Raw genomic sequence first — 13806 nt, 5'->3', positions numbered from 1 at the left:
AAAGCTCTCATTCCAAGAAGGTGTGGCACTCACCCAGCTAGACCCCCTGCAGCAGCAAACCACTTACCTGAGGGGCCCCGAGGCATGGGGTAACAGAAGCCCGCAGAAGACACCATTTGTTACCTGAGAACACAACCTCCTTCTCAGAGCACGTGAACAGCCTTATCACAAAGACGCGTACCCTTGGCAGGCGTAGGCCACAGACTGTCAGTCAATATTATTAGGTTGAACCATATGGTGTTGCCATTTCTGTAGGTCATTGGCAATTTCACATGGTTTAAGTCTATTTCAGATTTAAACTCTATATTTTGAGTTAAATGCCTCTTGTTGGGTTATACTGGGAAGCTGAGCATTCCTTTTCCCGCTGTGGGAAATGTGGGGCAGCAGGTGGATCGGGTGACACAGGAAATACACCCCCTCCTCTCCTCACCTGTGCAGCTGGGGCTGCAGAGCCTTGGGAGGGAGCGTGTATGTGTCTTTCTCTAACCTTCACCATCTGCTGTCTGCCCAGCCTGGAGAATGCCTACCAGTGTCTGCATTCCACTGCTGTGGAGGTTTTGCATCTGGGTTCCTGGTGGGTCAGGCCTCACCCCCAGGTCTACACATAAGGGTGTCTGACCAAGGGCTGGGAAACCTCCTCTGGCACTGCGTGAACGATAAGACCAGCATCACCACCGTTTTCACCCCCGGCATCAGCATCTGGCTTTGTTTTATTTTGCTCATTCTTGCTGTGGTCCAGTTATACCCCATGTGGGTATGAGTAGGGCAGAATTCAAGATCGACTGATTTGCAAATTACCTTAAGGGGGGAGGGATACAATAATAATAATCACATAATAATATGTGACAATATGGATAATACGTGTGGTCATAGGTAACATAATAATAGGCGATGTTTAAGGGAATAAGGATTATAATCGCATTGTATGAAGGCAGGATTTTGACCTTATCCATTCGTCTCACCTAGTTTTACTGCTAAGAGAACGCACGCACACGGAGAGGGTAATGGGATTTGTGAGACGTGAACCCGCTGTCTGCACTGAAGCCAGCGCTGGGATCCAGACACCCTTCCTGTAGGTCCTGACGAGAGGTGTTCTATGTCCACCCTGTCAAACCCCTCTCTCTTCATCACAGCTGGAGCAGAAAGCCTGACGTTGCCCACACACGCTCCCAGGACACAAACTCGTACAGAAGGAGGGGCGATATGACCCCACGTGAAAAGCCCTGCCCTGATAAACAGACAAGCATGGATCACTAAGGCCAGAGTGGAGGACCTGAGTCCGTCCCTGAGCTCCTTAAGAAAACCATCTCATGGTCCTCAGAGGATCACTGACGGCAATAAAACCAAGTTCTCTTTTAAGAAGCAGCTCAGGGTTTGCGTTCCTGCTTCTTCCATCCTCCCCTAAACCTCCTGAACTCACATAACCTGGTACAGCCCCAGGGTCAGCTGTGCTGACACTGAAAAGGACGAGCCGCAGGGGGAGGGGGTGGGATACTCAGCATCCGTTACCTCGATGGACCCTGGCTCGGCTCTGACCGTCATTTCTCCCACGGGGCCGCTGCTGCTGAGACTGGGGGTGCCGTGGGCGGCCTGCCTCTGCTCCTCCTTTAAGGCGTGTTCCAACAGCTTCCGGTGGAGGATCCGGGCGACGTTCTCTGTGAGCGTGTAGCCGGGGGGAGCGGACAGGTCCTGCCTCGCGGGTGTGCCCTCTCCCCCTTCCTCCCTGCACGTCTCGGAGCCACCCCCGACTGGGCTGGGCGACCGGCCTCGGGAGCTGGGGCTCGTGTCCTGGCCTGGGCCCAGCTCCGGCAGGGGCTCTGCCGAACGAGACCGACTGGTGGCCCGCACCCCCTTCTGGAAGGGGTCCTGTACCATAGGGCTGTGGTCGATGATGCTGAAGAGGCTGGAGAGGCCGTCGTTGATGGCGGTGTGCACAGGGCTCTCCCGAGTGGTGGTAGAACGGGCCCAGGCCGACTCGCCGCAGCCCTTCGGGGCCAGCCCCGGGGAGGTCCTGCTGCTTGGCTGGTCCACTCTGGGGAGGGGCTTCCTCTGCAGCTTGGGAGACCCGTACTTGGGGGAGCAGCATGTGCGTTCAAACTTGGCCTGCACCTTCTCGATGGCGGGGGCCACCTGCCTGTTCCTGAGGCCGCGGGAGGGAGAGGACACGGGCGTGGTGCCACCCCCCGCCTTGGGCGTGAGACACTTGTGGGGGCTGCTGGTGACAGTGCTGCCCCGCAGGGCTTCGGTCTGCAGGCCGATGCTGATGGTCTGGACGGTCTGCGTCCCTGTTGTCCGGGACCCATTGGTCTGGCAGGCCGTGTCCTTGACCAGAGGCTCCCCGGGGCTGGAGCAGATGGTGCTGACGGAGAAGGCCACCTCCTTCATGTCATCACTCAGGTTCTTGGACATCTCCAGGCTGTGCAGCGGGGAGGAGAAACCGAGGGTGCTGTCGAGGGGCCAGAGCCCACCCTCCGTGTAGTCTCGGGGGTGCTTGGAGGGGGCACAGGGCCACCTGCTAAGAATGTGTTCAGAAGAGCCCCCCTTGGCGCCCCCCGGGCCCCCTCGGGCCCTGCCCTCACCGCCTGCCACCACGGTGCCATCCAGCCTCCGGATGGCGGGCGGGCTGTGCAGCATCCTCACCCCGGCCTGCTCAGCGCAGACAAGGCTCCGCGGGAGCTGCTTCTGGCAGTGCTCCGGGCTGGTCACGGTGTCCGTGGTCAGAGTGATGCTTGTGGTGAGGTACCAGGAGGAGTCGGAGAAAGGGTAGGTGCTGGCCTCGGATCTCGCCCGACCCGCCTCGGTCCTGTCTGCCCAGGGGTCTGGGGGCCTGTCGTCCCAGCTCTTGCTGTTGAACTCCTCGATGTACTTGAGGTCATCTGGGGACAGGGGCGGGGTGACGTCCTCCTTGCTGCTGGTGGCGGGCAGGCCCTTCTCTGGCAGGAAGGGAGAGCCATCCATCAGGCGCTGGAACTCAGACATGGATGACACGGACACGGCCCTGGGGAAGGGGAGAGGAGAGGTGTCAGCTGCCACCGGCTAGGGAGCCACGGCCCTGGAACCCCCGACCCAGCACAGCCTGTGTCCTGCCCGCATGCACAGTGCCTGTGTCTCCACCTGAAGGATCAGGACACGTTCCAGCTGCCTGATGTTTTCCACTCTTGGGCTGACCCTCTGGTGTCCAACAGGCTTTTATGGCTCTGGAATTGCTGCAGGAGCCTTGTATTGGTCAGAATTTACTACGGCCAACCCTCAAAACCGTGGGAGAGGTGGGGCTCCAGGGCAGTCAGAGTTAAGCTCTAACCCTACTCTGCAATATTCTAGTTCAGTGCCTGGATGCTCCACAGGAAGAAGGGGAGCCTGGCTGTGGCCTGGCCTCTCCACGTACTTGATGGGCACCTTCAATGTCGGAGCTGCGGGAGCTTCCCGAGTTCCCGGCATTAGAGCAGGCGCGCATCCCACAGACGTGAACGGACCACAGTCCCAATCCAAACGAAACGAGCGGCGGGGAGGGAGAGATGCCACCACAAAGCAACTGTGACCTGAAGTCTTCTCCGCCCACGGGCCTCATCCTCTGTCGGCTTAAAGCACTAACAACAGTCTCCCAAGGCCAACGGAAGATGTGGAGGAGAGGAGGGCAGTGGAAGGTGTGATCAGGCTGGCGAATGATTTCAACACCATTTCAAACAGAAATCCCCCCTGGCCCTGCCCAGACCCACAGGCTCAGTCCTCCCCTTCCCTCTCTACTCAGTTTAAACAAATTTGCGTATGTGTGCCTTTTCAGACATGTCCTGTCATACATATAAGGGTTACTAGAATATATGATTATGAACACCAACTACTTTATATTTACTTCAAGCATTACCGCCAGGAAATACTGTAATAAATTCTCCTAGGAGAGCTTTTAAATGGTCAGTCTATAAAGTGTCTCATAACATATCAAGAGAGAGTTTTTTCAGACTTTAAATTAGAAGAAAGGGTTTCCCGGGACTTTCAAAAACCATTTAACACAATCATCTCCTTATATACACAACACAACTCTAACCACACAGCTCTTACACTGTGACACTAACACACACATGAACGCAGCATAGCACTGGCCTTTTTGTTGCTAATAATTTAAAATACCGTATTTATGAAATTAATAATAAAGCAACTACTTATGCAGAGTTTTACTCTAAGTCATTTTTGAAGAGTGTCACAGTACACTGCAGTGACAAGATAGAATTTTAAGACCAGGTGGTTTTTTAAATTTCTGGTTGCATTGGGTCTTTGTTGCTGCATGCGGGCTTTCTCTAGTTGCGGCGAGCAGGGGCTTCTCATTGCAGTGGCTTCTCTTGTTGCAGAGCAAGGGCTTCAGTAGTTGTGGCTCGAGGGCTCTAGAGCACAGGCTCAGTAGCTGTGGCATGTGGGATCTTCCTGGACCAGGGTTCGAATCCATGTCCCCTGCATTGGCAGGCAGATTCCTAACCACTGTGCCACCAGGGAAGCCTAAGACCAGGAGGTTTTTACTGCAGTAGTCTACTATCATTTCATCAATCTTACTTACCTTTGAAGATTTCCCTTGTGATTTTCTTCTTCCTATAAAGAAGAAGTAAGTTTATCTGAATCGGTTAACATTGGCTGCCTGGGGGCCTTCAGGGTGCTAAGTGATTTGTTTTTCTCTTAGGACAATACCATTTAAAACATACATGGGAGCCAAGTTTGGGCCAGGAGTTCCTCTGCCTCTCAGCCCTTTGAAGTACAATAATGACACCAGAATCCAGGGGTGATGAGGGCTTAGAGCCTCTGAGTCCAGGGAGGGCCCACGTGAGTGAGAAAAATTGGCTATAAACCTTGTCACAGAGTGGCTCTCCTGTGCTCCTCAGAGGGCATCACTAAGCACGTGAGCTTCAAAGCTGCCTCGTTAATGACTGAATGTGTGTGAGTGAGAGAGAGAGAGAGAGAGAGAGAGAGAGAGCACACACGCATGCAAGAGAGGAGGGGGAGAACGGGGAGAAGGAGGAGATAGACGAGGAGGAGGAAGGGAAGACAAGGGTGAGGGCAAGTTAGGGGAGAGATGTCTCTTGGCCTCAGCCTGTCTATAGAAGTCGGTGTGAGAGGTATAGACTACTACATATAAGATAAATAAGCTACAAGGATGTATTGTACAGCACAGGGAATATTGCCAATATTTTATAATAACTAAAGGGAGCATAACCTTTAAAAATTGTGAATCACTGTTGTACACCTGCAACTTACATTGCAAACCAACTGTACTGCAATAAAAAATGCAAAAAAAAAGTCGGTGTGACGTCCTTAGAGAGCTCTTTGTTTTAAATATCGCCCTTGGGAATCAGGGAAGGTACAGTGACCTCTGCTAAAGAAGAGAACATGCACACACGGTCCTCCTGAGGACACCCCCGTGCGGACCAGTCCTGAGGGAGCAAGGCCCAGTGAGCCTTCGAGGTATTGCGACTTGAGTCCTGGCACAGCAAACCACCTGAGCATCCCCCGGGGAGCCCTCCCCATGGGATCTGGCCACTGCTTTGAGATGGCATAGGAGACGTTGCCACTAGATCCCCGGGGTGGCATGCTGGCACTGTCACCTCTGCTGGGTACAGGTGCTGAGGAGAAGGCACTTGACCTCGCCGACCTGTGACTGAGGGTGATCCCCCACTTCAACATCCCTGCCTGACGGGCACCCTGTCTGCTGAGCGTGTCAAATGACAGGTGCAACCACTGTGAGATTGGCTCACAGGTATGATTCCTAAAATCAATCTTTAAAACCCAGTTTTTAAAAAGTCATAACCAGAAAAACCCAATGCTGTGCCGTGGAGATTTCTGCACAGAGCTAAGCTCTTCTATTTGCTGATTTAAGTTACATAGGTTTCTAGTGTGGGATTTTTTTCCCTTTGCCCAAATAAGGTATTTATTGTATGTCATTGGTTAGTGACATGTTACTTTCTTTAAAGCAGGTTTTTTTTCTGTTATTAATGTTTTCTGGAATCAGAAGGCCGTACTATGATTTTAAGAAAAGTTGCAGCTCTGCACTTCCCGGGATGATCTATTGGGTTTGCCAGAAAGTTCGTTTGGTTAATGAATATGTCGTTAAATAAAGTTCTTGCTGAAAATGAAAAATGTCTTTTATTTTTACTTAAAACTGAACGAACTTTTTGGTCAACCCAATATTTCCTCTTGTGTTTCACTGGACACTCCCGTTCCTGAGACTCCCATTCACACAGGACACAAGCCCTGAATTTCTGAACCTGAGACAAGCGGCTAAGTGAAGCGGGGAGCCTGGGGTCAGGACCACCAAGCAAAGCTCCTGCATCATGAAGGGTTCGTTTTTTGCTGACCCCAGAGGCCGTGATATGCAAAACCAGGGGCCTGCCAGCCACTCGGCCGGCTTCCCAAGCCCCTGCCCTCAGTCCTGCCACAGGTAACTAGACCCCAAACCAAGGCTGACCTCGGGGAAGCAGTTCCTGAACTCCCTCTCGGGCTTGCGGTCTGGAGGCTCCTCTGGCTCGTCGTCCAAGGACAGGGCGTCCAGGTAGAGGTTCTCCCGGGCCGAGCACCTGTCCGATTCCTTCAGCTTGGACAGCGGCTGGTCCTCGAACGTGCTGGAGTCGGTGTCCATGCAGGGCCACATCCCCGTGGGGTGGGGGACCCAGGGGCTCCCCGTGTGGGCACAGGGGCGGACATCGCCTTCCTTTTGATCACAGAGGAAACTGCCACCTCTCCGGGGACTGTTTTCTTTCTGCAACTTGAGGGTTTTAAAAATGAAAACAATTAGCCTCATTCTTCTGTCTGTTGCTCCCTAAGGTCATGCATGGTTTCTCCACAATTTGGAATTAACATGTGGTCTATCTGAAAGACGGTGAGAAGTCTACGTTCTTAAAGTTCTGACCTTAATTTCAAAAATAACACATCACAAATGCTTTTTGAAAAGAAAAATCACAATTTTATATGGACTAGAAAAATCTGCATTAACCACACGCAAGCCAGCTCCTTCTGATGAGAATGTTATTGTACATAACTTTGAGTACTGTGCTCACAGGAAATTATACATGTATTTTTTTAATCTAACATTACCAAATGACACATTTAGAACTCCCTTTTTGTAATTACCTTCAGAACGTAAGGCACACTCAGTGGAAAGCCATCAGTGATAGCAAACTTCTGAGGGTGAATTTGATTTTCCTAACTAGCAGGGTTTCTAAATAGCAACAGAGCATGGTGGTCTCCAAATTATTTGAAATGGGTCCTACATAAATCCCGAGTGATCACCTGGGTTATATCCATTGGGTGTCGAAAACATTCTACACTTTGCTTGAGAGGATTAAAATTTAGCTACAGAGGTAATTAAAGATCTGGTATGACTAGAAAAAGAAACAAAAACATGAGCCACATAGTTTGGAGTCATACTTTTCTCTGACTTGGTAAACGCAAGCAGCAGCAGTGGGGAAACCTCAGGAGACCTGGAACCACTGTGTGTGGCTGGTCGTCTCAGCTCAGTGTACCCACCTGTAAGAGGGGTGCCCCTCCCTCCGGGGCTGTGGGAGGGCTGCAGGCTGGGCCCAGCGTAAAGCTCACTGTTCGTCAGCAGGACCACCACCGACCCCCCTTGAGGCCTGCGTGATTCCTCGGGCCTGGGTGCACTGATAAACGAATGCCTCATGTCCTCACAGCATGGGGGCCGTTCAGGAGGAGCCGCGTGGAACCACAGGGACGGGCAGGGACACGCATGCCTGCAGTGCTCTCTCCTCGGAGGAGCCCTGAGGGGCTGCCCTGGACCCTCCCGGGCTCCCCTCCAAAACAGGCAGAAAGCACCTTTGACAGCTCGGCTCATGCACTCCACCGCCCTGGCTGCTCTTTGGACTTGAACTCAAGGGTGCGGGCGGCAGAAGTGGTGCTGAGACGGTGCCCGGAGGCTCTGACCCTCCCTTGGAAGCGCATTCATTTACCCTTTAACAAGGCATCTTTCACAAACTACACCTCCTGTCCTCACTCAAGCCTTCATCAGCAAGCTGGATAAGTGTGGCCTGTGTGTCGTAGGGAACAAAGCCATGAGGAGTCATGGGGACTTTTACTCATTTCTAGTAATTTCTGAGGTGGTGGAACCAGTCTCAGAGTATTATCTTCATTTTAGGAGACAGATGGAGATTCAAGCAGCTGGAGCTTAAATGTTAGAGTTTGAGGCAGAATCCCAGTTGAATTAGGGAACAAGCAAGTCACCGGGGGTTTCAGCTCAGCCCCCTCTGCTCTCTACCCCCTCCCCGGTGACATAGCTCTCAAAGATGCTAAATGCTTTTTTAAAAAAATGAAAAGGAAAGTTTTTTATTATGTTCATCGAATGCATGTCAGTGTGATTTAGTTTCAACATATGATCATCTCCAAGCTATTTCGGGCACAGAATTAAAATGCAAGAATCACATTTGAAGCTGTAAATGTGCACGGAGGGTGTGTGTGGAGAGGGGGGAGAATGACTACAGGGGAGAGCTATGATCCAGCACATTCTCACTCAGCAAAGTGGGGTTTCAAAAATAAACCTGGGCAGCCAGGAGCAATGTGCACTAAAGCTGTGTTAGTTAGGTACCCTAAAAATGAGCTGGAGTGGTTTCAGCTGGAGGTGTCTGCTGCCAAGATGCCTCTGCAGTGCTGACATAGAATAAAGGGTCCCTAAAAGGATAGGGTTTCCTAGGAGAGTCATTTCAAACCAGGCAGCGGCACCTACTGTACTTAGAGTCCTGCAGTAGAACAACTTATAAAGCAAACACCAAATTTACAAGATTTGCAGGCAACAATAAACCCTTGAGAATGTCACTTTACCTGACAAGAAAAAAGGTTACTTTGTACACAGGTTTTAAAAGAACAGCCTTTCATGCTGTAGAGGTAACTGATTTAAGGAAGTCACTGGAAGAAGAATGGAATGACATGTGAGCTTTCGTTTAGTTCTTTAACACAGCCAACTCCCAAGGCCTCTGCAGGCTAACTGGGACTGAACAATTCGGAGGAGAAATGTAGTGTAACTCCAGGAAAGTTAACTCTCACCCATCAGATCTGGGTTGAGACAGATGCTGATAAGATAGATGGTGTGTGTTACATGACCTTAACCACATTCCCACAGTCATTCATCATATCAAATGCCTCACATGGCACAGAAATTATGTAGGAATTCAACACCACCAGGCAAGTACGAAGCATGTGTTCTCAAAGTGGAAAATGGATTTAGTGTTACTTCTTTCACCATCTGTATTAGGTCATCACAGACAAGGTTACACGGCCCACCACGTAGTCAGATATGGAGGGGCATACGTTATGAAGAATGTTTGTCTACGTGTCTTGTTTATCTACGGAATGTGCAGCTAAAAGTTAAATGAATGAACAACTCAATAACTGATTAAAAAAAAAATCTACACACACTACACTTTAGCCAGTTTCCTCTTTTACAGAGAATGCCTATAACTGCTTTTCCTCATTTTCAGGATTGGGTACTGTGATTTTTTAAATGTCAAATATTTGGGGGGGAAGGCTGGATTTATTTTTGAAAGCCACAATTGCATATCTGAAGCATCAACAAACCCTCTTCTAAAAACAGCAGTGCAATCATTGTACAAAGCCTGCGGGATCCACCACACAGATTTCAGGAACAGATGAATGAACGCCCAGAACCCACGTGTCTCGAGTCCATTTTGCGCAAAGATGTTAACTTTGATGACTGAGGTTCTGAGGCTGTCATCGTGGTAGGGCCATGGCAGTAGTGACAGTCTGGAAATGGAGTTCAGCCCCTGCCCACTCATCTTTCCAAAGATGATAGTCTTAAAATGGGGTGGCTGCTTATCCCTAGGGCATTAACTCTTCGAACATTGAATGTCACTGGATGTCTTACTAATTTTTCCTTTACTAGAAATTCCTCATTGCCCAAAGTAAAATGAAGCCCTTAAAGACTTGCTTAACTTACATCCAAGGTGTGACTTCCAAAATGAAGCCATGATGAGACCAACAAGCCTACAGCTCACGGGCAAAGGGGATGATGACGATGGCCTTGCTGGGGTGCGGGAGGGACAGTGTGTGTGGTCCTGGAGGGACGGCCAGGAGGGACCCTCCCTGATAACGAGGTACCTGGAGGAGCCAGGATACTGGTTAACGAACATTGGATGAATCCGTGACCACTTTGTAAGAGTACGTGCTGCATCTGCCCCTACAATTCCCACCCGACAGCTGATCCTCTGCATAGGGCACAGGCGCACAGGGGATTTAAGACAGAAGATTCTTCTCAGGTGCCACATTTCTAGGCCAAACAGGAAGTGGCCAACTTTCCTTCGATAGAATTTGGGGAATTTTGAAATGAGCCAGATCATCTACCAGTCTGGTGACTCAGCTGTGTGAGTAACCAAACCCAGGAAGGACGTCGGGCCTCTTTATGTGCAGTGCACTTCTGCTCAGAGGTTTCAGAGCCAAAGGTTCCTGGTCCTTTTCAGTTCTCTCTCCCTCACCCCCTCCCTCCTCCGCAGTGAGCAGAAACGGACCTTTGCCACTGCACCTGCAGAACACAGGTCCCATGTCTAGGGATAATACAGCACATTTTCCAAAAGGCAGCATGGATATTTATAATAGAATAATGAGGTTATTTTTCCTGCATTCAGTTTATTGATGAATACATTTCCTTGAGGCCTCCTGAATTTATAAGTGTGACAGGCTGAACTACAGTGTATGCTATGTAAAAATCCAGCCAGGGTAGAATCCCCGTACTTCATCAGTTTCATGTGAAAATTTAATTTGTGCACTACTCAGGCAGGACTGCAGCTACGCAAACTGTCCTAAGTCTGACGCAAGGCAGGGAATGATTATCTCTAGAACAACAACTCCCCCTTTCCCACAGAACTCATCTACATTTTTCAATGTTTGTTTAGCTGAAGATGATGAACGATCAGTCACTTCCCCTGACTGTGTCCTGTCTAATTACAGCTCCACAAGATCCACAGCAGGTGCAAACAGCCTGACTTCCTACTGAATTCAGCAATTTCTTTACTAATGGACAACAATTCCATTCAAGCTGAAGCAGTCACCATGACCGCATCTTTAGTGGCAGACTTAAAAACTAGTTTGCTTTTTGGTAGAAATCACTTCCTAAGGCCTGAAATAATCTCATATCTCAAGTTTAGTCTTTAAACACCTTTAAAAAGTTACCCCCCAACCGTACACACACAGGGAAGTTACCCACAGACTTTGCAATGAAAAGGTCTGTGTCATGGGAGGGCTGAGCCTAGGTCTCCAACACCAGAACTCCTAGGATTTCTTCCTCCTCCTCTGGAAGCCCCTACATCAGCCTGATGCAGCAGAGACCTCCGAGCTGTCTGATTTTCCCCTTCTGAGTGCTCTGATTTCCAGGTCAGGCATCTCCGCCTCCTCCCTGGGGCATCCTCACCTGTTCGATTCTCCACAGGAGCTCCTTCTCCTGCCGCCCCCACTCCTGCCGCTCCCGGTCCAGGCGGTCGAGAAGCTCTACCTTCTCCCGGTTCCAGTTCTTCTCGCTGTGGTGGATCTGCCATTGCAGGTCCATGACTAGCCCATGACTGTCGGCCAGGAGCTTCTGCTGTGCCTCCCTCTCCTTCCTGAACACCCCTTTGCTGTCAGCAGAGGAGCCCGGGTCTCCCAAGCTTTTCTCAGTCTTCGCTTCCAGCTGTCAAGGAGAACAGACTTAGGAACTTAGTCCCTGACAGTCTCGCAGTAGTAGGTGAAGAAAATCTCAGGACTTTCATGTATTATCCCTGGAAACATGTTTAAACCAAGATCTGACCAATCTTATGGAGGAAGCACTTTTCATCTTTAAAGTCCTAATTAAAAACATCTGACATGGGAGAAAATATTTGTAAACAAAGCAACTGACAAAGGATTAATCTCCAAAATATACAAGCAGCTTATGCAGCACAATATCAAAAAAACAAACAACCCAATCCAAAAATGGGCAGAAGACCTAAATAGACATTTCTCCAAAGAAGATATACAGATTGCCAACAAACACATGAAAGGATGCTCAACATCACTAATCATTAGAGAAATGCAAATCAAAACTACAGTGAGTATCACCTCACACCAGTCAGAATGGCCATCATCAAAAAATCTACAAACAGTAAATGCTGGAATGGGTGTGGAGAAAAGGGAACCCTATTGCACTGTTGGTGGGAATGTAAATTGATACAGCCACTATGGAGAACAGTAGGGAGGTTCCTTAAAAAACTAAAATTAGAACTACCATATGACCCAGCAATCCCACTACTGGGCATATACCCTGAGAAAACCATAATTCAAAAAGAGACGTGTACCACAATGTTCATTGCAGCTCTGTTTACAATAGCCAGGACATGGAAGCAACTAAGTGTCCATCGACAGATGAATGGATGAAGAAGATGTGGCACATATATACAATGGAATATTACTCAGCCATAAAAAGAAACGAAATTGAACTATTTGTAGTGAGGTGGATGGACCTAGAGTCTGTCATATATACAGAGTGAAGTAAGTCAGAAAGAGAAAAATATTGTATGCTAACACATATATATATGGAATCTTAAAAAAAAAAAAAAGTGGTTCTGATGAACCTAGGGGCAGGACAGGAATAAAGACGCAGACACAGAGAATGGACTTGAGGACATGGGGAGGGGGAAGGGTAAGCTGGGATGAAGTGAGAGTAGCACTGACATATATACACTACCAAATATAAAATAGCTAGCTAGTGGGAAGCAGCTGCAGAGCACAGGGAGGTCAGCTCAGTGCTTTCTGACCATCTAGAGGGGTGGGAGGGGATATGGGGATATACGTATACATATAGCTGATTCACTTTGTTGTACAGCAGAAACAAACACAACATTGTAAAGCAATTATACTCCAATAAAGACATTAAAAAAAAAAAATCTGACGGAGTCACACAGAAGGTGAAGCAGTGAATCCACCCAGCTTCCCAGAGTCTGCTTCTTGCTCTCCTTCCCAACTGTGAGTCACCACATCTCTTGCCTGTCCTGCTGTACAGCTCCTTGCGGGCAGGCACGTGTCTGCCCCTACATCCTTAGCCCCCATGTGGAACCTGGTGATGGGACAGTGATGTAACCTAGCAGTCTATATAATAATGCCCAGGAGATTAAAGACCAAAAACTAACAAGCAAGCAAAAGAACTCCCATCTAGACATCACATGCAAACTGCTGAAAACCAAAGAGGAAACCTTGGAGGCAGACAGAGAAAAAAAATACACCACACACGGAGGTGCACAGATGAGAATGACAGCAGACCTGTCCTCGGAAAGTATGTAAGTCAGGGGAAAATGGAGTGACATCTTGAAAGGGCTGGAGAGGGAAAATGTCGACCTCAACAGAATTCTGTACTCAGCAACAGTATCTTTCAAAAATAATGGAAGAAAAATGCTTTTTCAACAAATGAAAACTTTAAAGCAGGCTTACATTTCAAGAAATGATAGAGGGAATTTTCAGGCACAAGGAATATATCAACACACACTTTGATCTGCACAAAAAATGAACACTGGAAATGACCTAAATAAATGCAAATATAACTCCTTTTCTCCTGTTTTTAACTGCTTTAGAATACTACTGAGTGTCTAAAGTAAAAATAGTTGAATTGTATTTTGTGTTTACAGAATGTGTAGAAGTAAACTGACAACAGCACAGAGGACAGGAGGAGGGAATTGGGGGTGTACTGTTGTTGGTGAATGTGCTAAATTGTAGTGAAAGATTCATGAACATAAAGATGTATCCTTTTGCCTATTCTAGTTCAGCAGATCCCTGAAGTCTACCCATGGACCCATGTTAATCCAT

At 48.8% G+C, this 13806-nt stretch overlaps 1 protein-coding gene across 4 annotated transcripts in view; it reads right to left on the bottom strand.

The window, feature by feature from the left end:
- Window positions 1–13806, bottom strand: part of MTCL1 (microtubule crosslinking factor 1) — a 125181-nt gene that overhangs the window by 4833 nt on the left and 106542 nt on the right. For 2 of the 4 annotated variants that reach the window (XM_061168971.1, XM_061168970.1), the window contains exons 10-13: window positions 11408–11662; window positions 6446–6742; window positions 4547–4578; window positions 1510–2998 (exon numbers count right to left, since the gene is read on the bottom strand). In XM_061168971.1, coding sequence (XP_061024954.1) covers window positions 1510–2998; window positions 4547–4578; window positions 6446–6742; window positions 11408–11662 — 2073 coding nt within the window. Of the gene's footprint in view, window positions 1–1509; window positions 2999–4546; window positions 4579–6445; window positions 6743–11407; window positions 11663–13806 lie in introns of those variants that run through there. The other 2 variants (XM_061168972.1, XM_061168973.1) reach the window with 2 other exon arrangements.

This window comes from Eubalaena glacialis, chromosome 15, assembly GCF_028564815.1.
Source record: "Eubalaena glacialis isolate mEubGla1 chromosome 15, mEubGla1.1.hap2.+ XY, whole genome shotgun sequence".
Taxonomy (NCBI): Eukaryota; Metazoa; Chordata; class Mammalia; order Artiodactyla; family Balaenidae; genus Eubalaena; species Eubalaena glacialis.
The sequence above is the reverse complement of the archived record's forward strand: the minus strand, read 5'-3'. Positions and strand labels throughout refer to the sequence as shown.